The sequence below is a fragment of the Cibotium barometz genome, chromosome 53, assembly GCF_041138505.1.
Source record: "Cibotium barometz isolate CiBa-2024 chromosome 53, ASM4113850v1, whole genome shotgun sequence".
In the NCBI taxonomy this organism is placed as follows: Eukaryota; Viridiplantae; Streptophyta; class Polypodiopsida; order Cyatheales; family Cibotiaceae; genus Cibotium; species Cibotium barometz.
The window spans coordinates 4,778,797-4,805,042 of NC_141098.1; the positions used below are offsets into that span (position 1 = coordinate 4,778,797).

At 38.6% G+C, this 26,246-nt stretch overlaps 1 protein-coding gene across 1 annotated transcript; it reads left to right on the plus strand.

The window, feature by feature from the left end:
• Window positions 1-8,921: 8,921 nt before the first annotated feature.
• LOC147608214 (B3 domain-containing protein At5g42700-like) lies at window positions 8,922-11,044 on the plus strand. Its single transcript, XM_086789516.1, has 7 exons — window positions 8,922-9,138; window positions 9,252-9,326; window positions 9,452-9,544; window positions 9,794-9,825; window positions 9,912-10,071; window positions 10,581-10,787; window positions 10,875-11,044. Exons 1-7 carry the CDS (start codon window positions 9,064-9,066, stop codon window positions 10,989-10,991), a joined length of 759 nt encoding a protein of 252 aa, XP_086645642.1. The 5' UTR covers window positions 8,922-9,063; the 3' UTR covers window positions 10,992-11,044.
• Window positions 11,045-26,246: the final 15,202 nt, after the last annotated feature.

Consider the following 26,246-nt stretch of genomic DNA (forward strand, 5'->3'; position numbering starts at 1 on the left):
GAGGAAGTTGGTGACATGTCTTGGATGTGCATGTATTTCTTATCTAAGATCATTTTGTTCTTTCGTCGATAACTCTCTCTCTCTCTCTCTCTCTCTCTCTCTCTCTCTCTCTCGCTTTCGCTCTTGAAAAAGTCTGATTGCATTAGTTTTTGGTTTTGGAAGCTCTTTGCTTGATCTATGAGTTTCCAAACATTACACGATGTTATGATATGTATAGACATGCATTTATTCTTGTGTAGGTATTATCATTCCAAATATGGAGGGTGTATACCTGTTATCTATAGCTCTCACATGAACTCTATGTGATTTGTGATGTGGTAGATTGAAGCACTATGGTATTTGTGGGCAAATTGTGTTTTGGCATTCTTGTGATTGATGTGCAAATCATGTTCTAGTGTTCCCGTGATTGATGTGAAGAGATTTAAACAAAAACCGAAAGGCCTTCTATATATTTCAGTGTGGGATACTTGTATTACCGAGAACCAATTCCTGGTTCACAACAGGGAGTAAGAATCCTTCATTGGTTGTGAAAGTTCATTTATATTGACTGTTCTTGTCTTGAAATACTTCATTGTAGATCTTTACTTTATCTTAAACAAATCTGTATTGTTAATTTTTTTGGGTCATGTTGAAATTATTTTTTTGAGTAGTTTTTCAATTCTTTGATAAATTTGGATTCAGTTATTTACCATTATATGTGTCCACAGCTGTACCAATGAGAACTACATAGGCGAGGCCGTAGATATCTATTGTGTGGATTGTGGTGGTGCAGTGTACTTTCAAGATGATATTAATAAATTTAAATATTTCAGAACTTATTTGAACAACCAAGTTAAGCAATAAGAAATCATCTAAAAGAGATGCAATCTTTCGTTTTTGCATATAGGTGCAGTGTACTCTAAAGATGTTAATTAATAAATTATAAATATTTCAGAACTTATTTGAACAACCAACGATCTTTCGTTTTTTGAATATATTTACAATCTTTCGTTTTTGCATATATTTCATTGTTGCCCATTAACATGGGCAGCAATCAATATATGCAGTTAACCTTAGGGGAAGAGGTGTCCGAAGGTCGTCAAGAACGCAGTTAAAAAATGCAGCTTACTAGAGGGTGTGATGGCCATCATCTCTTGTAAAAAAAGAGATTTTGTACCACATGTTCTAAGATTACCCAAGATGAGTTACTAGACCAAATAGAAGTATATCTCATGAACGAAGATTTTACAAGGGCACCATTTACACACATATCATGTCTGGTTGCACATGCTAGCATTTATTTGTTGCACGTAAGTTTTATTTATTTAGAAGATGGAGCGTACGAGCTAACTACACAAAAGCCTCATCACTTAGATCATGCCGTGGAGGGACGCTTATGAAGTCGTCACCTTCACTCGCCACCCTCAAGAATTTTGCAGCTCTCTCCTCCAATGAGTTTATGTATGGTTCATTGGGATCCACGTCCGGTGGGTTTTTTCAACAAGTATCGAGTTTGTTTGATCACCCATCTGGTTGCTTGCAAGCCCATCGTGTTGCTCTTCTAGTAGTCACTCTTCTTCGTCAACGTCCCGATCTTTCTCTTCAGGATTTTGTAGGAAGTAGTGTTCTGATTTGCCTTCTATGTAGTGATCCCGAAAGAGGACTTCTCTAATGTCGGAGATGTCCGTGAACTCTTGATTCTTCAAGCATTTCCAAACGGCTCGAGCTTTGTCGGAATCCATACCATTATCGGCCTTGGGGATAATCCACTGGGCACTCGGAAAGTTCTTGCCACTTATCTTTTTCAGCAAGGTAACACCAAGTGTCACCGACCACTTGTTTAGAATGTAATTCTCCATGTACACAAAAGCCTACCCCTGGACATCTCTTGCAGAGACGTTATGAGCATGAAAGCGGAAGTGAGCCTTATGCAAATCCTTGAGGTAGCCGACCATGCCCTCAAAGGTGTACATTTTGATTTGACGTAAGGTCCCTGGCACATGACAATCGCCTTGGGTGGTTTGTTGACATTCCACATTAAGTGTTGCTTGACAGACTTACCCATGGTGATGATAGAGGTAGAAACTATACGAGCAACTATCTGGAAGTGCAGATGGTGAAGTGTACCACCTCTTTTGAGGGAGAAAAGCACGTGCGTACAGTTATGGCGCACAAACTTGACAAGGTTATCCCAGAGGGACACATCGACATTGTTGTTGTTGCCGATGTCGACAATTATGGATGTCTCTAGCATCTTCAAATTAGCGCGAGTGGGAAACTTCGGGCATGCACCAACTTTGTCAACTGCCTGGGTAAGAGAAGAAATTGGATGGTCGTCTACATTTCTCCTCTTGGTGGTAGCACACGATGTATTAGAGCTACCTGTAGGGAAAATATTTCGAATCAGCAGAAACAAAAGTAATGAAACCACAAGAAGAGAACGGAAAAGAGGTTGCACGACCTGAAGAATGAGCTCTGTGCTTCACTCCCTTCAAGTTCTCTAAACCAGCAGAATCCTCTGGAGGCGTGACCATGCGAGGAGGTATGTTCTCCTTGTTAGATTCAGATAGAGCTTTCCTCCTACAAGGCAAACGGATAGGATTTACAAGTATCGAACCCACAGGATCGACGGTAGGCATGCGAGCCAAGGGAAGGGGCAATGCAGGCACACATGTAGGAACAGAGTTTGCTCTTCGACGACGGTGCAATGCACTAATGAAAGGAGATGTCTTAGACATGGCAAAGATGGCGTGCAAAACTAGCATCGATAATTGCATATATAGGACATGCAACACCAGAGGGACCAAACATAGCAAGACAACAATTGGGCAGCGAGAACGAAGGGAAAAACAACACATGAGGAACACACGATTTAGCCAAGAGACATCTACACAAACCGGAAGCGCCATGTAAAATAATCAAACCCTTAATTAATTAGCCCAAACAACATTTATACACATATTCCAAGTTATGCTTGTGTATTATGTGGTATGCTATTTTTTACTAAACAAATGCAAAACCTTAGCACTTCCATCAATAGGTACCTTGAATCAATACACCTTGAAATTAAATATAATTTCATAATGCTCTGCCAAAAATTGTAAGCTGTGTGCATAATATTTAAAATATAACAAAATACCACTTTATTTATCTCCATTATAGTTTAGGATCAATAAAGTACCACCTTGTTTGTCTCCATTATACTTTAGGATCAACATTAGTGTGAATAGAATTAAATATTGAATGAGATTGAGTAACAATTGATATCACCAAGTACAGGATTTGTGCAAATAAGAGAATTAGGATTTGATAAACAATATGATATACACAACAAATATTACCAAGATTTCATGTTTTTTTTATCAATTTTGTTAATACAAAACAAACAATTTAGATGATGCTAAATTCTCAATTGAGTTTTTCTTCTTGCCTCAATCTTCAAATCTCGTTTTAGCCAATAATATGGCTACCATGAGCTCCTAATTGGTAAGTATTGGTCAAAAACCTAGCCTTAGGAATTAGCATTAATTTATAAGTGAGTGCGTACACACTTCATTTCATTTGAGAAAACAATAATATTGGAACTTTGAAAAAAAACTTAAAGAAATATACATTGAAAAAAAGAGAGATTAAAAAACATAAACAATTTTGATTCTGTTTTGGTGTAATCCTTGCCTATACATATAACAAGAGAATTCAAATTTATGAATACATCTCTAATTGAGTCAAGATCTTTCCTTTTAGAATATAAATTCTTATTGGAAAATTAGATCGAAATTAAATAATTATAACATGTAAATCAAATTTTGACAAATACTTAGAATGAGCAACATGCTTTTATAGTAAATACTTTGCTAAATATAATTCATATTACACAATAGACAGAAGTAAAGCAAAAAAGAAAAAAGAGACTATCATGTTAATTTTAACAAATATAGACTCAAATTTTTTAAATAGAAAGAATATATTACTTTTTGTGCCATTACTAAAAAGCAAGTAAGAACATTGCATTCTAGATGAAAAGAAGCATATAAAGCCAGTGGAAAGAAGAATACAAAGCCAATGTACAACACATAAAAGAAAACAAAAGAAAATTTGATAATTTAGGTAAATATTTTAAAGGCATTGAACAATTAAACACCATGGATGAAGATAATTTATCATTTTACTTAACAACAGATATATACTTAAAGTGGAACATAGAACAATATGATATAGATATGGATATACTTACAATTGATCAAAGGTTAAAGAGAAACATAAATATTGAAGAGCAATATATATATATATATATATATATATATATATATATATATATATATATATATATATATATATATATATATATATATATATATGGATATACCTAAAAATAATAAAAGGTTAAAAAAGCAGATACAATAAAAATTTTCACTCGTCAAGAAATAAAATACCTTGAACTCATTAGAAAGCTCTTAATGAAAAGAAAACATCCTTGAAAACTAAATGATTTTGATGAAATTTGAGATAAAAAATAGATAATACAAAAATAAATATGTTTATTATAAAGGCATATAGACATCCTAGATACCAATCACACCAATAACTAGAGAAATACAAGTTGTAAATAACACAACCTATGCATTCACTAGAGAAAAAATTCCAATCCAGCCAGTATTAGTAAGAACAATACATAGAGTACAAGGACTAGCACTAGAAACCATGGCATTTGACCTAGATGGAGTAAAGCCACATCAAATTTCCTACACTGCACTGTCTTAGAGTAAGAGAACATCCCTCTTACATACACTAACTATGGAGAATTTCAAAATAGACAACCTTATCATATCAGAAATGCAAAGGTTAACAATAACTACAAATAGGAAAACAGCATACCAAACTATGCAAATATAAACTTAAAATTAATAATACAATAGATGTCCTTAAGCATATTCTCAAATCATTTGAACAAACCATGAACAGGTGAATCTTTATAAACGAAGCCTTCTTGGACCCAAAGCATGCAAGTTGTAGAATCTAGGAGAGTTGCTATTTTTGAGAGACTCTCATGGATATTCCGGTTGCGTTAAAACCTCTTGATTTTCACAAGGATCAAGACTTACTAAAGCACCTCTGTCAAATTCTTTACGAGTTGGGATATTTTTAGCATAGAAGGTCATGGAAGAATCACCTCTTAAATTAAGACATGTGGCATCTAGAATGAGACAAGTGTCCCTGCACCCGTAATGAAATAATAAACCAAAATATCTTATGCAATTAAACTTATAAATACTATAAGAAACAAATGTAAATAATGTATCACATCTAATTTTAGTTGGTAGGCCATGGTACATCCATGCTTTTTAAGAACATAGATATACAAATGAAATACAAGAAATGTATAGTATAGAAGTAACATTTACAACTAATTTTACAAATACAACAAAACAATTATTGTAACATATATACCACCCACAATAAAATATCAAAACATTCTTAGAAGACAAATATCTAAGCAACATTATTCTTGTCCTCAAGCAAGTAGCAACAAGAAGCTTGAAATAATTGAACAAATCACATGGTGAGGTTCTCCTCAATGGTGAGTGGGGAGAATATTTTGAAGAAGCTTGCTATAAGAAAAAAGAATAAATTACCAATGTATATTAGTTGCTTTAAAAAATTGACACATCATACCTTCACGTCATAGTTTAATGTAATGTAAGATTATGACAAACTGAATATTGGCTTGCTAGGGGCTCCCAACCTTCCAAAAATAAGATATTATGCTTTAAGGATCCGTGTGGATAAGACTCAGGAGCTTGCCTTGATTAATGTCTTTCTTGGTGGAAAATCCAAGCACAATCTCAAGTGTGCAATTTTTTCCTAGTCGTTTACATTTTGAGAGAGGGTAGCCAATTGTTAGTGTTGGAGGACTTGTGTTGGTGAAGGAAATAGTTGTGTTCACATGCATGGAGAGATTCTTTAGAGTTAATGTAGAGAATCGTAAGGAGCATTGACATTGGCATAACTATGTGTAAGGAGCATTGACATTGACATAACTATGTGTAAGGAACATCGACATTGACATATAGTTGATGTAGATATGTTAATGTCAATGCTCTTTACGATTCTCTCCATTAACTTCAAAGAACATCGACATTGACATATACTTAATGTAGATATGTTAATGTCAATGCTCCTTACGATTCTCTCTATTAACTTCAAAGAACATCGACATTGACATATACTTAATGTAGATATGTTAATGTCAATGCTCCTTACGATTCTCTCTATTAACTCCAAAGAATCTCTCCATGCATGCATCCAAATATATAATCTACTCCAAACCTTTCGATGAGACCAACTCCATGTTCTCCTCAAGGTACGATCTTTCAGATACCTTGATATGTTCTCAGTCATCATTGGGAATTTTGATTAAATAGACCTTAGAACTAGTAGAAGAAGGGACAAAAAAACATGAGCAGTACATGCTCCAAGATTGTCACATGTTTTCCATGCCAACTCCAACTTTGACCTATCCACATAAAATCAACCACCTAGATTGTGATGAACAAATCTCATCCTTTGAATACCAAAGCTTCAGGAGTGTCACACGTTTTCCATGCTAAAATTTGAGCTATCCACATTAAACCAACCACCTAGGTTGTGATGAACATACCAATGCCATGAATCCATTTCGGTTTGCCTAGAAGAAAGCCATCCCATGATGATCAACCCATGCAAAAACCACATAGCAACTTAAGGAGGTCATCCCCCTCTAGGTGACCGCTCTAGGTGACCTTTGAGAGAATCTTTTAAAGATGCCAAATAGTTCTCATTCTTAGGAGATATTATTGAGTGCATTTGCAATTGTGTTGTGTGATGTTTAATGGATCAAATGATGTATCTCTAGCTCTTGTTCATCGTATATTATATTGCCAATTGGTTGATAAACTTGGTAATAAGTTGTTGCTAGTGCTCTCTTTTTACTTAATCTTACTCTCTGGTTACTTAGTGTTGCTCTTTGGAAAAATCACTTAAGAGATCAAATAATTCAAGATCGAACTAATGAAATATAAATCCTAATGTGCTCTACCTTCTCAGAGCCTTCTCATTAATTGGATATTGTTCATCTAGTCAAGATCTCTCGATAACAACATTCTTATATATAGGGCAGAGCTCCAAGTGTTGAGCCTTTATGAATATTTGTCACACTTGGGTGTGGCTATTTTTTATAGATTTGAACATGGGATAAAGATGGTGTCTTCTAGAAAGTTGTTGAGTGACTCATAAAGATTAATTTGGATCTACTTATTCATCATGGGTCTCCATTTATGGCCTAATTAACTATTTGAGAACATTATATATGTATAATAATCACACGATTTAGCCAATAAGAGATTGAAGTGAATAGAAGTGCTAGTGTAATTAAAGTTCTAGAGTAGAGAGATTAGGTGATTCTTCCATACCATTATGTCAAGATTATACTTCATTGTATGCAATATACAGTCTCCTCCTTTAGTCCATGTCTTCATTGTTATTCCATAATACATTAATTTTTCAAGTATTTGTGAGGTTTGCTACATGATAACCCTACTCCTTTAGACATGATCAAAAGTACCTGCTTGATCAAATGCTTGAATGCCAAACTCAAATAAGATATTTGTACAATATGTGTGATTTCATAATGACAATTTGTTGAATGCAGATGTGAAGGCTTTTCCTCCCATAGTATTAAATTATATTATAAATTTCAAATGTGTCCCCCAACCAATGCTTCTTGATCCTAAATGTGCACAATCCTTGATCTCTTTTACTAGGCCCTAAGAGGAGATTTAGAGAGGGATGTTGGAGGATACTCCAATTTGAGAAGGTGGGTGGAACACTTTGAAGTGGTTGAAGATAGTGCACGTGCAAGAAGGCAACAACGATTGCATTGGATGAAACACAAATACAAAAGGGAGAAACTATGTAGTTTTTGGTTATCTAGCACAACAAGTTCAATAAGTTTAAGGTCACCTTAGGTTTACTGCACAAGGCCCTTGAGGGGATGCTGGCTCCTGCAGGGAGCGGAAGCGCAATGAATGTCAGATGCAAGGCTCCTTAGTAAGGCTTGCTCAACATCGGTGTTGTCGAAGGAATAGTTGCATTCATCCACCATCATCGGAGCTGCAACTAGGATTCTCATGGTCTCCTTTTAAAAGATGCTCACGGTTATTTCAATAAATTGTTTGAGCTTGTTTATGAATCCCCCCCCATTCCCTCCAAGATAAACCATCCTTTGATCTCAAATTCAAAATTACTTTAATTTCTCCCTGTTTGGAATTACAAGGACATAATTTCAAATGTTTTAATAGAGCTTACTAAACAATATGGTCCCACAATCATTCAACGTCTTTCATTAAATAACAAGCAAGGGAACCTCGATTTGATGAAAGGTATCAAAATTTGTTAAGGAGGTGGGGAAAAAGGTTTTTCAACTATCCTAAGGTTAGCTACAGAGTAACTTCAACCTTATGTTGGACGCTCATCAGTTATGGGTAGACTATTTTTCATGTTCAATTCCCTATATGTTCCATATGCATGAAATGTTTTTACCTAAACCTTTAACCCTATCAAGTTGCATGGCACCAGAAGACTGCATTATTCATCACGGAATGGGGGTTATTCTTCTGGAGAAGACCACCTTATTCATCATGGAATGGGGTATCTTTCAATGTTGTGCATAAGCAAGGGTGAGCACTTAAGTGTGCTTAGCCTAGTGTGTGTTGTCATTATGCAATGCTAAGGAGAAGTTCCTTAATTTTTTAAAATTTTTTTTTAATAGAGGGTGTATTTGTACATGCTGTGTGTGTTGTAGTTTGTAGTGTAGTCCCTAGGTATCGAACTCGGGTCCTCATCTCGGAATCCATGTTCTAGTTCTACCAGTTGAGCTAAGGAGAAGTTCTATTCTAATGATTTTATTGTATGTGCTTACAATTCTGACCGTTGGGAACAGGATTCCAAAAACGTAAAGGTCTCCTACATCACAAAACATCCCCTTCTCCTTTCTGTGTGTGAGAATTCCATCGTTTCCGCTTCATCACACAAGCATAAGTCGTGGCTATGGGGGCTCCCAAGCAGCATTCCTACGAGGACGCTCGTCAGCAACGCTTGGAGGAAAACAAGCGAAGGCTGCAGGTCGGTTTGGCTATGGCGTTTTGTCTTTCTTCTTCCCTCTGTAGTTCTGCCAATGAAGAAAACCAATCTTTCTGTCTATGGTGTTCTGCGTTTGCTTCTCTTCTCTTGTGCAGGACCTAGGCCTGGCCAGCCTCTCCAAGACCATCTCCAATGCATTCAAGAAGACCTTCACTGCGAGATCTCCATCAGTAAGAGAACAGCCCTAATATTTTTTTGCATATGGATCTCAAACAGAAACTCTAAATAGCTGTGATTCTTCTCTGCTTTCTTTGTGGTTTTCATCATTTTTCTGTGTCTTTCCTTCTGTCTGCAGAAGCCCCGCGGCAAGCTTGCCGTCCCAACCGAGCTTCTGGACAGTCGCCGTTCACCTCGACTCTCTCAAAAGCCTGCACCCGTCTACAAAGATGTCAGTTTTTCTTCCCGATTTGCACCATTCTTATCCCACATTTTTCTCATCAATCTGCAGAATCTCTTCCTCCTCTTTGCTTTGCACCCCAGATATTTCTAGGGTTTTCATCAGTCTGCTCAAAGATTTTGTTATGGTTTCCTTAAACCACGAAAAACCCTAATTTTTTTGCCCTGTTTCCTCACACTGGAGATCTTATTCTGTTGTCTCACTTGAAACCCTAATTTTGTACCTCTACTGTGGTAGCAGATGGATGGAGATTTCCCTAGGCTGAGAAGGAGGTGATATACCCTTGGTCTACATCTCCTCTCCTCATACATTCAGATTTGCCCACAAATGTCATTCTTTTACTTCTTTTTCTGCACAGTGCAGCACGAGGCAGGGTAAGCGTCAGGAGCCGATATTGCACTTTCGTCTCAGATAAAGCAAGAAACGAAGCCGCTGATGCAGCATTGAGCATCGAGACAAGTCATCCATCATTTGTCAAGAGAATGCTGCCATCTCATGTATCTTATGGCTTTTGGCTGGTAAGTAAAGCAAAAAAAAAGGGAGGACATAATCCAAAGAAGAAATTGCTAAAATTTTCCATGTGCATAGTATGAAAATGGCCACATGTGTGCTTGGGTCATACAATGCATAGTAAGACCATGTGCATAGTATGTTTTGTTAGTGGGGATTTTGTGGGCATAGTATGCCCATGGCTATGTGCAAAGTATGACTATGGCCAAGGCCTTGTGCATAATAGTAACTGTATATTGAGGGCATGGTACGACCATGGCAATGTGCATAGTATAATCACGGCCATGGCTGTGAATGGGGATGGTACGACCATGGCTATGTTCATGGTATATAATCACGGCCATGGCTTGTAAATGGCGACTTTCTGAGTGACCATGGCCATGTGCTGCTGACAAGGGAGAATTAATGCATCTTTTTTATTTACTTGCTGTTAAGGACCTGGAGGGAATGCCAGTGCTGCTGATGTGGGAGAACTAGTGCATGTTTAAGGTGCTGTGTTTTCCTTTGTTCTCAACAGGGGTTGCCTCTATCATTCTGCAAAGCCCATCTGCCAAAGAGTGATCAATTTATGAAGCTAATCAATGAGAATGGTGAGGAGTGGGAGAGTCTCTTCTTGGCAAGAAAGACGGGCCTCAGTGCAGGATGGAAACGATTTGCAGAAGACAACGAGCTCAGGGATGGAGATGCAGTTCTCTTCGAGCTTGTGCAATACAACCAGTTCAATGTGAGCTTTTCTACCTCTTTCTGACATAATCATAGATTTCCACAAACACACAAACTGTTCTTGTCTTATCATGTATGGGCAATGCAGGTCCATGTCATTCGCGCAGCAAGTCGTGAAGCCGAAGATCAGGGAGATGATGAAGAAGAAGAGGATGCAAATGGAGAGATACCACAGAGGGGAAGCAAGAAGCTCAAAACAGCTTGATTGGAAACCTCTCTGGGCTAGATTTTGTGTGGGCTTTAGAAGGTTAATGCCACTATTTGGAATGCAGAACCCTTAATCCTACTGTGCTTGTATTGTACATACAATTTTGTGAGCTATTGCAGAGCTCATGAAGCCCTCTCGTGGGAGCTAGAGGGATTCATTTTAACTAGTCCTCTCAAAGGTAGAATAGATTCTGTTATATATATGAAGGAAAGAATGATGCCGATCTTCTTGTTAAGATAATCCCTATCTTGTTTGCCCAAATTCGGTTCCTTGATTTTGCAAGCACTACTAAAAGGGGAAGGAATTGGGGGCTGTGAACTATGCAGCCAAAAAAAAAATTGGGTCTTTTTTCTGCCTAAATTGGGCCAAACTTTTATTTTAAAAAATTCGAGGAAAGGGGGGCTTGGGGAGAAGGACAAAAGACTTGGAGAGGGCATGCCGTAACGCCCCCTCACCCCCATGTTGGCCAAGAAAAGACTCATAAAGTTTAGAAAAGAAAATGGGGAGGGCCATGACTATGTGACACACAATGTTTTAGGAGGAATCTATGGTTGGAAAGAGGTGTCATGATAGTGGCAATTTTGGATTGTTGATTTGCTGTCGGAAGTGAACTAGGGGAAGCGATCTTGCGGGTGAACTAGGGCTGAACTACGGGTGAAGGGATGAGTTTGGGAGGATTTTTGAGAAAGTTCAAAAGAGGATTTGAACTCAAGACTTGCATGTTGGGAGTGAAATGTCTAACCACTATGCTATACTTTCTATCAAGAATTTTAGATCGCCAGAAAAACTTTAGTCTGCTAAGAAACTAATCTTCTAATCCTCTAGGTCACCCCTAGTTCACTCCCCCTACTCCACCTCAAGTTTATTCCTCTAGTTCACTCCGAGTTCACTCTTAGTTTACTTTTTTATCGGATAATTTTCATCTTAATTCACCCTTAGTTCACTTAACCCTAGTTCACCTTGAGTTGATCCCTTGTAGTTCACTTCAGAATCTAACAGTGTAGATTCAATACTGATCATGATACCTCTTTCCAACCATGGATCCCTCTTGAAACATGGTGTAGATTCAATACTGATCACGATGCCTCTTTCCAACCATGGATCCCTCTTGAAACATAGGCCATAGTCATAGTCATAGTCTTGGATTCATGGAAATAAATTGGGCCGAAAAAACACTTACCCAAATTTCTTTTTTCCCTCCAAAATTTTTATCTAATTTGGATATAAACAAGTCTAAATGCCAAATTTGGATCAAAATTAGGCATTTATATCCATTCCTTCATTTAAAGATTTGGTTTAGTGGCTTGAGGGGAGAAGGGAATTGGGTGAGGAGTTGGAAGAGCTTTTTTCTTGGGTACCTTTTTTCCCTAAATTGAACCAAAAGTTTCACAAACCATGGGGTGGTGTTGTTGTTAGGAGCCATGGTGGTGGAGGAGTTGTTAGTACCCTAGCTTCCCACAACAAATTGTCCCACCCCCTCATTCACCGATTGAGAACAATTGAGCCTTGGAGATTAGAGAGAAGGAGAGGAGAATGCAAGGGTCTTATTGGCTTGCATCTTAAGCCACTCTTGTGGAAAGCTAGGGTCTCATAGGGTCTCAACCTTACCTCCTTCGTTATCACCATAAAGAAAGCTTTGCAGTGGCAAGTAAGTGGGGAGCAAAGAGAGAGAGAGCTGTGAAAAGCTCAAACTCTACTTCTATGCTACAACGAGTGAGCATGAGAGAGTAGACAAGAGAAGGAGAGAGGGAGAGGAGAACATACATCAACACCATCACTCATCTACATAATCCCTAAGCATTCATGCAACAAAGAAGGCTAGAAAGCTACTTTAACCACAAGAGCAAGAAGACTCAAACTCAATTGTGAGAATGGGATTATGTCTTTTCTCATTAGTCAAAATGTCTTGTATACAAGACTCTTTTGTACAATGCTTGACGGCCCAAATAATGACTAGCGACTTAATAAGTTAGTTTAGGCTAATTTTTTAGTCTAAATATATATTATCGGCATTACACAAGTTGTAAGCTCAGTGTTTGACTATCTTTTGACATTACACAAGTTGTAAACTTGGAGATTTTCCATAATCATTTTACATAAAGCATATTGCACGATACAAAAATCTAACTTGAAGATATGTTGAGAATGTAGGCTCATCGCGGGTAGCTGGTGGATATCATTAGATGTGTGGATAATAGCCTAGTAGTGTGCGGTAATAATGATCGTGCCTAACTAACCAAGTGTATGTGGACATTAGTACTAGGTTATGTTATGTGTGAATTTATCACTTTTACAATAATGTGTTGTTTTTGGTGAAGGAGAATGAAGCTAGCTATGGAGCTTCTCTACTTTGTGAGATGGATTAATGAAAACAATTAGGGATTGTGTGTATCTTTTCATGGTATCAAAGCATAGGTTGCTCTCACATTGAATCTATGAATGTTACCATTGAAGGTGTAAAGCACCATCATGGAGTGGAAATCAAAAGTAGATCATAGAGCTTGGCCAAGAGTTGAGTTAAACAAGCCCTTCCCTTATGGATTGCAATATTTGGAAGCCAAAGCAATTGAAGTTGAAGCTCTCCATTTGAAGCTTATAAGTGGAAGTGTACGTAAATGAAATGTGTTAATTTCATACAAGAAAAAAACTACACTTTGCCTAAATAGTGATAACTTTAATCGTCCTGCTCAGAAACCACCTACACCATAATAGACATAAAGCTTGTTTTGTGTAGATGTGTTTAGACTACTCAAACATTGGATTTGGATTTCTATAACTTAAGTTATGAACGAATCAAGAAAAGGGTATAGATTTGGGATGCCTGTTATAACATTTAGTTGAAGTATTGATGTATGTGAAGTTTACCCATAAGCTTGATGTTGTGGGCAGAACTTGATAAATTGGAATGCCTACATTGTGATTGGTAAAAGCATTTGCTATTGCTATATGGTATTAGAAAGCTTTTAAGAAGCCAATTTACAGATTGTTGCAAGAGAGGATTGATTTAGAGCTTATAGAAATTTGGCAATACAATTTTCAAGCTTTTACTTGATGTTTAATGCAATTATTTGTGTATGTATGGAGCAAATGAGCATATGGGAGTGCAATGTGGACATGTACATGGTTTAAGAATGATTGTCACAACGTTTTTTCATTGAGCAAGTGAATGTACAAGTGGTGTTGACACTTAGTGATATTTGGGGTCCAGCACAAACCCTATCCATAAATGGCTGTAGGTATTATGTCACGTTCGTTGATAACTATAGTAGAATGACATGATCTATTTCTTAAGGAAAAAAGAAAAGCATTTGGGAAGTTCAAAAAGTTCAAAGCATATATTGAGAAGCAATGTGGATAGTAGATCAAATGTTTAAGGATAGATGGTGGAGATGAGTTTCTCTCACGTGCACTTGATGATTTCTTGAGAGAGCATGTGATAGGAAGGCAACTTACATGCACGTGCATAAATGGAGTTGTTGAGAGGAAGAACACAATCATTGGTAAGATAGCACGAGCTATGCTTAATGAGAAGAGTATGCCAAATAACTATTGGGTAGAAGCACATGCAATAGTAGTGTACTTTGAGCAAGATACCTACAACAACTATTCATGAGAGTACACTAAAGATGAGGATGACTGGCTATAGACCTGACATTGGGCACTTGGAAGTTTTTGGTTGTGTGGCTTATGTAAGTGTGCTTGATGAGAAGAGAAGGAAACTCGATTCAAAGGCAGAAAAGTGTGTATTCATAGGGTATGAACAAGATAGGAAAGCATACAAGTGTAACAATCCAATGATAAAACAGGTCATCACATTAGTCATGATGTGATACTTGATGAGATGTGAGTCCATGTTTAGGGAGATTGAAAATTATGCTTGGGAGATTCTCAAAGCATTTGGGATGACAAACTGTAACCTTGTGTTTATGCCAATGGAAGTGAACGTGAAGACATGTGAGCACTGAGAGTAGTACATTGGACAAAGGCAAGAAGAAGGTTGAAGGCAATTGCATTGGAAATGTAGGTTATGAATCATCTAGTTCGAAGAGTGTTGATGATAAGTTACGAATCCCAGTGGTGAGGACTCCAGGTGGAAAGCTTGACAGGTATGTGCCGCCACATGCTAAAGCTCATGAAGCTTGTAGTGACCCATAGCCGTTGAGGAGATCACAAAGGGTGAGATATCTAGTACAGAGGTTGACATATAGAAGATATGCTATGAATTATGCATATATGACATCTATGGTGAAGCATGTGGAGCCTACATGATAAGGCTATTGGCAAGGAAGCTTGGGAACAAAGCTATGAATGAAGAGATGGATGTATTGGTACCTAATGACACATGGGATTTGGTTGAGTTACCTCATGGCGTGAAGTATTTACGCAATTTCATGCCTTGATCAAATCTAACTTGCAAACCTGGTATTGTCGGATTAAGGTTAAGGAAGTTCTTGAGACCAATGGAAATCATAACAAGGTAACGTGGATTTTTGAGTCCAAAACAAAAATTTTAAAGTGCATAAAATCGTTCATGGACGTGAACAATTTTTTGACATTTCATGCCGTGAACTGTTCTCTGTAATCTCACGGCCTCAGAAAATAAGTCGACAGTATCTGACCAGAATTTAATTGGGCAAAAATAGCTTATCAAATCATATTCACATGCACTTGAGGTTTGGAAAACTCATCGGAGACGACCTCACTCCTGACAATAGTGCATCAAATCACCCAGGATCTTCCTATCAAAAGAGTGTGGGTTCAAGCCACTCAGTTTGGGGAAGAGGAGAAACCACCCTCCCCTACTAGATCCAGCATATCCATAATGATTACATGCTGCAAGTAGCATGCTGGAAGATGCAACTTGAGTGATTGGTTGGTTTGTGATGGAACATTTAAAGACTCAGTGTTGTCCTTGACAATGATAGCATTGAAGAGGCATTCTCTTGATAGTAGAGTTGTTGATGTCTTAACCTCTTCCTACTTCGGCTAGTTGGTATACTAGTTTGACTCTGCCTCTTGCATCAACTACATAGTAGTTCAGATAAAGCTCTGTGGAGTCCTCAGTACATGTGAGGCACTCTCCAAGTAAACCTCATATTTTGGACACTCAAAGGTTCCTTGAAACCTATTTGATTCAATGGTGTGATCCTTGGGGCTGGAGGTTGAGGTCCCAAAACTGGTGGAGGTAACGACACATTTTGTGCATTGTAAATTCCCCTTGTAATAGGTTGTTGTGTCATTTTCTCAGCATTGAGTTGAGGTGTTGCAGAAGGCATTATGGCTTGTGGATCTGATGGAGCTGGTAAAGCCAACTATTGAGGTCTAGAAGCATTATTAAGGGTTTGTAAATGCATGATGCGACACTGTGAAGCCTCATGACCATAACGTTCATAAAAAGTATAATTTCCATTATAGTGTGCCCTTAGGACTGGACATGAATGTCCTTGTCGGTGCAGATTGAGCACCATTGAAGCTCTTTCCTTGGATACATATGTACATTTTTTGGAGCTCTATTAGTCTTCATCCCCTCTTGGAGTGATTTCATGAAACCTGTGAAATTCATCTCCGTTAAAGTGTTACCATTATAGCAAGGGGTTTAGCTGTAGAAGTGCTATGTCCCGTGACTCCAGAAGTAACATATTTAGAATTGATGCTTTGTCTCCCTTGACCACATCAAATTATCTTCTAGCTGGATGGCATTTATTGTGACTTCATCCCACGTAGTGATCCCTTTAATAATGACTAAGCCATTATAGATTGATTCATGTTTAAGCCCATGGATGAATCTATGAAGCAATTGATTATTCGAATAGTGTTCATGCAGAAGGCAACTAGAGTTCAAATTCTTGAGACGGCTAATGAAATCTCATACCGACTCTTCTTCTCTCTCGGCTTTATGTAGCTGTGAAGCTACACCCCATAAGACAACTCCACGCACAAATTGCTTCAAGAACAATCTCTTAAGAGCAGTGAAGTTTAAGTGTTCCTCGACCTTGAGAGTTCTATATCAATCCCTAGCCTTACCGTCTAATGTTAGACTAAAGGCATTGGTCTTGGAAATCTCATTTCGTTCTCCCAATGCCTCACACACTTGATCAAATACCTCCAAATGTCTCCTAGGATCACCATCTCCAGTGAATTTATGAGTTAGCTTGGCTATCTAGGCAGCCTTTCCATGGCTATGTCAACCCATCTCTCACAACAGGTGCTATGCTCTCCGCTACCGCTCTTCCCAGGGCCTATGCTAGGTTTGTGGGTAGAGCTGGTTCTAGCATAAAAAGAGCAATGACAGGAGCAGGTGGAGGTGCAACATGTGGCACTGCATGATGATGTATTAGTCTAAACCCTGGTGGGGGTAGATGTGCTACATAAGGTATATGTCCTACTAGTGCCCAATAGGTGCTTTAGTCATGTAGGCATTAAGTGCAATCGGTCTCACAGCAGGAGTTGGTAGCACACTCATTGTAGGGAAGGGATGTTTCATGGGTGCACTAGAATGAGATATGACCCCCCTAGGAATGACAATACTAGATATGCCAGGCGTAGAGGGGTCCATGTGTGAAGTGGTGGTAGCTACCCACCGCCGCGGTAATTGTGGGCATGTGACTCAAAGGTAATAATACGTGAGTCATGTGAATGTGTACACCTCTAATCTATTTAACGAGGGAAAACATATGTTAGAGATAGTTCTCGTGAAATTTGAGATATCCAAGTCAACATGATTATGCAAAGATAAGAATCATGGGCGTGATTCTTGGAAGAATCATGGTGATAATATTTCATGTTTACTATAGGGGAGATGACTTTACTAGTTAAGACATGATGAGAGAATGCCAAAACATGATACACTTGAACATTTGGATGAAGATTTGTTGGTGTGATTATTGATCATGGTCGTGTGGCTGCAAATTATGGTGTGATTCTTTTGTGGTGTAAGTGCAAAATCACGATGAGCAAAGTTGATGTTTTAGTGACATTGATGCTCCTTTCTCTATATATGATGCTTGTGCTTCATTGTTGACACCATCCTTTGATGGTTTCTTGAGCTTTGAATGACGTGAATTTTGTTGATGTGGCACACGACATGATTTTTAAACTGTGATCGTGATTTTTAGAGAATCACTGTGGTGAAAAAGAAGGTGAAGCTCATGCTAGTATGCTCTTGAGTCCATGCATGGCCTTCTGGATTAGAAAATGTGGGTTGGTCCATAGTATAATCGGGTGATACTACAAATGTAGGATCCACTGGGCTCACAAGAGGTGTTACCATTTTGCTCATTGTGAGCATTCTTGCTTTGGATGTCCCGACTTGCACTATAGGTCTTTGGATCCTTTCATGTTCAATGATCCTATATATGCCATCGTTGTTGCAATTGTTCCTCCTCTATTGTGGTCCCACAAGTGTCTCTGGTGATGTCATACTCCCAATCATCTATGATGAGAAGATGATCCAAGATTTGCAAGTCTAGCTCTTTCCTCGAGGTAGATGCAATGTTATTGCTTGTGTTGAGACTACTTGTGCAGTCCTGGGCTTGGGACTCGTTTTGGGTGTACTGAGCTATTTGGGCTACTAATCGTTTGCTGTGCCACTTGAAAAGTCTCTTCTTCCTTTGCTCTAGCAGAGCAGCTAGGATTAGTACCTCTACTGCCTACACTTCTTCTAATGTTCTACCATCTAAGCATAAGCACTTGTGTGGGGGGTGGTTCGATGATCACAATTACAGCAGATGCAACTATATGGACAAGGATATAACGTGAATGCTCCCTGCACAGCAGCAGCAGATGCAATTATATGGACAGGGATATAACGTGAATGCTCCCTGCTATAATGATGACACTACCCCAACTGTCTCTCTAGAGTTTACCTCCTCAACTCCTTTATCATGTGGTCGGTATGCAGTAAGACTTGGTTTAGAGGTAGCAGTTAAGGCCAAACCTCTGAGGTAGCTAATTATGCGGTCAAAAAGACTAATAACTGGCGTGACTGGTGAGGCATGGTTAGGGTTCTCACTTCTTGGAACTAGGGATCCTTCCATTAACTTGAAATCAGACGAAGTATTACTGGCCCCTATTGAAAGTCCTTGTATAATGCTAAACTAGGTTCCAACCGAAGAACCTGAGTCTAGTGTAGGTTGGTACGCACTTAGCTCGATAGATGCACTATCATTTAAATAGGCCTCTAGTACAGGCCTCTAATACAGGCCTAGATTGTAGGTGTATGTGAATATGGGATGTTTAAAGGTCCTACGGATGCCCTAGACAGGATTGAGAATTTTTACATTTTCTTTTTTAACTTTTTTTTAAATTTTTTTGGAAAAATATTTTAGGATTGTCCAAAGTTTTCCCAAAACACATCTTTGGTGTTTCTTAACCCGTGTAGCACAAAAAAAATGTTTTTTTCGGGTCAGTCAAGCGCTTCAGGTGATGGCTTCCATAGTTAAGCTCAACTATGGAAAAATGTATTTTTTTTGGGTGTTACACAAGTTACATCAACACGATCGCAAATAGCCTAAAACATATATTAGGCAAACTTGTGCGTGTACTTTTCAAAAAAAATCTATATATTTTTTTCCTATGGACCTTTTACCTTTTCCCTTTCCTTTTTACCTTTTTACCTTTTTTAAAGCTTTTTTACTTTTGATTTTTTTACTTTCACGGTTTTGATTTTTTGTTTTACTAAAAAGGGGTATTTTCATAATTTTTGACTTGTAGGCCTGCTAAAAAGCCTGCACGCATTGAATACGCCCTGCCACTTAAAACTTATCTGAAAATGGATATTGATAGGCTTTTGGAGTGAGCCAATCAAGTCTAACACCTAGTGGCCCAAATTATATGGGAATTAAGCTAACTTAATCTGCATTAATTATACTAATGCAAAATTGTAGAAAACCTGCAAAACACAGAATTTAATGTCCTGTAAATCCTCCCCGAATTTTAATCCTAATTTCTCCATGTAAGGAGTCTAAATTGTGAGAAACCCTATGTGCGAAAACCGATTTTGAGGTATGTCTACCTAGATTAATTCAATTCATGCCCATTACTGTTTTTCATATTTGAAATTGAAAAAATACAAAACAACAAAAATACAAAAATCAACTAAAACATGAAATGTAGAATTAAAAAACATAGTTTTTATAGAAATCGACCAAAACTAAACACAAATTTGCAAATATAACAACAAAATGCAACAAGAAATATAAATAATGCAGCAAAATAGACAAATTTTTGAGATTTTTCTTATGTTCCTTTCTTAACAAAAAATAAAATTTTCACAAAAATGGACCACACAAGCATTCAAGATGCACTGTGGCTATGCGGTGGGGCTATCCTGATAGCGGCATCACTTATGGAAAGCCCTTGTGTCATGGAAAAGACGTAGGAAACAACCACTTTTCATGGGGCTTTGTCCACTCGATAGCATAAAAGGGCCGGCATGGATGCCATAGAAGTCTCCAGCAAGGGTTAACACTCTCATCTAGTTTCAAAACAAAATGTAGCTTTCCTCTGCATTCTCCAATAGATATATCATAAAATATCACCATTACTACCTGCAACTTGCATACATCCAAGACAAAGTTATTGTTTGTTGTATGCAACTCAAAGGACACTTCCTTTGACCCAATCTTATAGACGTGTGTGGCATAAATACATCGGTTTGCCAATTAGATCCAAGACCTTAGCATTTAGATTTTTTGTGCTTGCAATAAATGAATTAGGAAGATGCAACACCCATTTCCTATGCATTGCAACCTTGAAACCTGCATCCAGAGATTGTAGCATGGGATTGGGAGCTCATCCCTACCTTTTCACATATGCCCTCATTTGTAAAGGTATTGCTCACCTGCAAGTGTTCTCTTGCAACAATTTAATCGATTAATTAATTGTGAAATTGGTAAAAATTGTTTTCTTCGCAAAGGGATCATTTATAAAGTATGTTCATTTTAAGCAAGATAAAGGAGTTGACATAGATGTTATGGATGCTTCTTTCTCACGGTATCAGTCTTTCCACGATAAGAACTCAGAGAGAGAAAAATGTGTGGGAGACGGCTTAACCTTAGTAAGAATGTTAAGAGAAAGCTTAAATAGTTGCAATTAAAATTAACTAGAGGTTGCAAATGGAGACACATCCGAGCAGTAAGGTGTTGAAGTCCCATGCATGAGGTGTTGGGTTCAAAACCTACTGTGGCTATTGTGACGGTGGCATGAAAAAGCACACACACACAGATCTTTAAAAAAAAAACTAGAGGCGGGTTGCGAATGGAGACACAACCTAGCGGTAAGGTGTTGAAGTCCCATGCATGAGGTGTTGGGTTCAAAACCTGGTGGCTATTGACGGTGGCATGAAAAAGCACACACACACACACACGAGCACAAAGATCTTTAAAAAAAAACTAGAGGCAGGTTCTACAGCAAAAGGGTGGGGTTCTTAGCCCATGAGAACTTGCACAGTAGAAAAGAGCAGCTTCATAGCAACAATATATGTAATGATGGAGAAAGAAAGAAAGTGCACTCATGATGGAGTACCACATGCACTCAAGGTAGTACCACCATAGCCATAGAAGCATAGAGCTCCAAGAAAATATGATTTAATTAGTCAAAAGTGATTAATGCCCCTAGTTACAATATTCACTTATATACTTGCCCACCTTTTCACACTCATAAATGTTGGGCCTCATTCTTGCCCGCCGGCCATATCCATGCGCATGAGCCTCTCCTTATGTACAAACTCAAGCCCCTTTCATTACAAACCATCCCCACCCAAAGGTTTTGTCCTCGAAACCATGTATGGAGTAATGTATGGGTTGTATGAATTCTTCTTGACTTTCCTTATAAATGCGGAAGTACATTTGTTGCAACTCCAAAAATACCTTACACAAGAAAACTCCACATAGAGCTATCCACTTATTTGATGTACATATGGACTGCCTTCTATGATATCTATAAGCCTGCGGAGTCTTGTTGAACTTGATTAATGAGTAGTGAAGTATACCAATGACCATGGCTATCCATATAGTAAATTTACAGCAATGGCATCCTTTATATCATCATCCAAATCCATGCAAATAGCTGTCCAAAGACACCAAATAGCTGTACCACTTCATCCACTTTGACTCAGTGCTTGTAAAAGCTCCGGATGGTCTTTCATGAAGCCTTTGGACTGCCAAGGAGCTTCTTCATTAGGCAAGCCTCTCCACTTCACAAGGTACTCAACAATAGATCCATTACGAAGGTGTCTTTCCCTCATTCCAATCACCTTCTCCACCACATATAGAATCATTCCCTCTTTATCCATTAGAGGCAATTCATCAAATCACTTCCCATTGAGGCCCCACATATTTCTTCAAATGTGACACATGAAACACATTGTGGATCCTTGTGGGGTAGAAGGTAACAACAATTGATAGGCTACCTCACCAATTCTTCTCAACACCTTGTATGGTCCATAAAAGCGATGAGCAAGCTTTGTATTGGTGTCTCCCTTCAAAGAAGCATACCTTGACTTAGGGATTCTTAAAAATACATAATCCCCTTCCTTTAACTCCACATGCTTCCTCGATTCATCGGCATATTGCTTCATTTGGTTTTGTGCCTTAGCCATGTTATCCTTGCATCTTTGCAATATTGCACACATCTTCTCAATCTCCCCTTTAGCTTGAGGATTAACGTTTTCCTCATTGAATGCAACGGAAGGTACATGCGTCTTATACCCATACATGGCTTCAAATGGAGACATACCAATACTCATGTGATAGGTATTGTTATGGAAAAATTCAGCTAAGTGTAGCCATTTATCCCATGAAGATTGGGTGTCATAACAATAGCGTCTCAAATAGATTTTGAGCCACTTTTCCACACATTTGCGGGGATGATAGGTTGTACTTAGAGTGAGTGTAGTCTCCATGGAATAAAAGACACTCTTCCAAAAATGGCTCATGAATTTGACATCCCTATCACTCACCACTTTCTTTGGCATTCCATGCAACCTAAACACATGCTCCATAAATTGTTGAGCCATCATAGAAGTTGTATATTGCACCTTTGTGGGTATGAAATGAGATGCCTTTGTTAATCTATCTCTTTTGCTTTGGAGAAAGGTTTTGTTCGGTGAGGAAAAATTGGAGTACTTGATGATCGGTCCTTACTTTGAAATGCCCACCATACAAATAGTGATGCCACTTCTTTATGGCATGCAAAATGGCCAACATTTCTTGATCATAAACATAAATCTCCCTCTCGTTCTTGGTTAGCTTTCTACTCTCATAAGCAACTACCCCATGTTCTTGATATAGCATGGTACCAATTCCTCTCCCACTTGCATTAGCCCGTATAGTGAAAGGCTTAGAAAAATTTAGACAAACCAATATTGAAGATGAAATGAGTTCTTGCTTGAGCTCTTGAAAGCTCTTATTAGCCACCATAACATCCTAAAAAAAATCTTCCTTCTTAAGCCTATCGGTAAGTGGGCCTGCCATGTGAGCATAATGGCTTATGAACCTCAAATAAAAGGATGATAATCCCAAAAATCCCCTTAATTTAGTAGTGTTGGATGGTGTAGGCCACTCTTTCACACATTGTACCTTCTTAGGATCCATCTTAATACCATCATTGCTCACAATGTGACCCAAGTATTCCACTTCTTGTGACATAAAGATGTACTTGCTTTGCTTGGCAAACAACATGTGCTCTCTCAATACCTTCAACACTTGCTCCACATGCATCAAGTGCTCTTCCCTTGACTTGCTATACACAAGTATGTCATCAAAGAAGACCAAAATTGATTTGTAGAGGAATGGCTTCAAAACTTTATTCATGAGACCTTGAAATGTGGCCGAGGCATTTGATAATCCAAAAGGCATAACCATGAATTAAAATAGACCTCATTCAGTCCGGAATGCCGTCTTAAACTCATCACCATCTTTCATCCTTATTTGATGATACCCGGAATTGAGATCTATCTTGGAGAATTATTTCTCTCCTTTCAATTCATCAAGTAAATCATCAATCCTTGGAATGGGATATCGATTCTTTAGTGATCTTGTTGAGATCCCTATAATCGATGCACATTCTACAAGATCCATCCTTCTTCTTCACCAACAAAACCGGTTAGGCAAAAGGTGATTGGCTTGGTTATATGAATCCCATTTCCAAAAGCTCTTCCACTTGCTTTGTCACCTCTTCCCACTCAACCTTCGAAAGCCTATAAAGAGGCTTATTGACTGGTTTTGCATCCTTCTCAACCTCTATGGCATGATCAACTTCTCTAGTAGGTGGCAAGCATTTGGGTGCCTCAAACACATCTTTGTACTCTTGCAATAAGGCATCCATCTCTTTATCATGTATTTGCATCCCATTGTCCTCTTGTTGACGAGTGAGTTATAGCATGTAAACAAGGCATAAACTCTTCAACTCTCTCTTCATTTGCTTCATGGACACCAAGGTTAAAGCATGGCTGTAAATTCCATCCAAGCACAGCTCTTTGCCTTCATGCATAAACCACATTTTCATGTGCTTCAAATCCATTGAGAACCTGCCCAAAGTGTGCAACCAATCACATCCAAGCACCACATCAATGGGACCCATATCAAGCACAATCAAACGGGCATCATCGGCATATTTGAAAGACAAAGAAATCCTTGTTGCAACCCAGCTCTTGCTCAACTCATGTTGTCCATTTGCAACCTCCACTTTTAGAGGCTTCATCATCTCTATTGGGCATAATTTCAAAGAATTTATTGATTTAGAGTTCACAAAACTGTGTGCTCCCCGAATCCAACAAGTATATGAATGGATCTGCCCCCAATCTTCCCCACAAGCCTCAAAGTGTTGAAACCTTTGCATCCCACTTTAGCTTCTTGTGAAATGGCACAAAGCATGGCTGTCCTTTCTTTTGTTTCAACTTCTACTCAATCCTCTCTACCCGGATCAAAAGTAAACTCTTGAGAAGGGTCAAGAGTAGGCTCTTCTCTCACCTCATTTACACAATCTTGAAATTCAGCCTCATCCACATAATCCAATGGTGCCTCTTCATCTTCAACCACCTCGAAGATCATGTTAGCTCTCACCTCCTTTGCCTTGCAAACCTTTTTATGCTCGGGACTCCATTTCTCATTGCAAAGGAAGCAAACCCCTTTCTTCCTCTTCTCCTCTATCTCCACTTGTGGATAATTGCTTAATCACTTTAAAGGGATGAAGATTTGGCATCACTCTTGAGAGGAGGTTTAACCATAGAACCACTCCATTTCACATTCCTTGGCTGTCCATACACACTAGGATATTGTTGTATGGGAGTAGAAGTTGGAGTGAAACTTGCACGAGGTACATAAGGTGTGGAAGATGTCGAAGTTGGCCATTTTACTGCATTTAGGCTGAAAGTAGATGGCTTAGTGGATTTCACATGTCCATCTATTTGCAATGCTCCCCTTATACTTAGATTCAAAGACGTCCGCATAATACATGACATCTTGCAAAGTTTGAGGTCTTTGAGCCTTCACATTAGCTCCAAGTGAGGATTGCAATCCATGTATGTACTTCACCATTTTGTTATACTCATTCATTCCTCCAACAAACATGGAAAGGTTCCTGAATTGGTTGCTATATTCCTTGACGAAACTTCCCTTTTGCTCCAAGTCATACCATTGTCCCACCAATTGAGCCCGTTCCAATGGAGATGTGAAGTTTTGAAACATGGCATCTTTGAATGCCTCCCAAGTGTCAAAATGCAAACACTCATCTTGAGTAAACCGCCACCATGAATGGGCATAGTCTTCCAAATGCAACATGGCAAATTGTACTTTGTCTTCTTCCTCACTCACGGGGCGGGGATACAATGCAAAGTACATCTCCATCTTGCTAGTCCATCCCTCCAATTCCTCGGTGGTTGTGTTCACCCCTTTGAACTTGGGAAGTGTAATCTTGTCTTTCATATCTTTGGCTCTTACATTGGTGATTCCAATGTAGAACGACCATGGGTATTGTGCGGTATATCCCATCTCCCACACTAACATTGTAAACACCTCTTGAAGAGCCTTCCATGGGATCCGCTTTCCAAACCTAGAACCCGGAACATGCCCACTTTGATGGTCTCTTGAAGGCATATTTGACTTTCCTTGCATACCACCAAAATTCCCATGTGGATTTAGTGCATGATCAAATATGTCCACACTCCTTTGTACACCTAAAATCCAGTCTTCAAGAGTTGCAAGCCTTTCATCCAACTTGTCCACCATTTGATGCATCAACTTGGCATTCTCA

Bases quoted from the DNA above. Each gene is read 5' to 3' on its own strand.
- LOC147608214 (XM_086789516.1), top strand. From the start codon at position 9,064: ATGGGGGCTCCCAAGCAGCATTCCTACGAGGACGCTCGTCAGCAACGC. The intron at 9,826-9,911 runs GTGATATACCCT...TTTTCTGCACAG, and splicing joins TTCCCTAGGCTGAGAAGGAG to TGCAGCACGAGGCAGGGTAA. The intron at 10,788-10,874 runs GTGAGCTTTTCT...TGGGCAATGCAG, and splicing joins TGCAATACAACCAGTTCAAT to GTCCATGTCATTCGCGCAGC.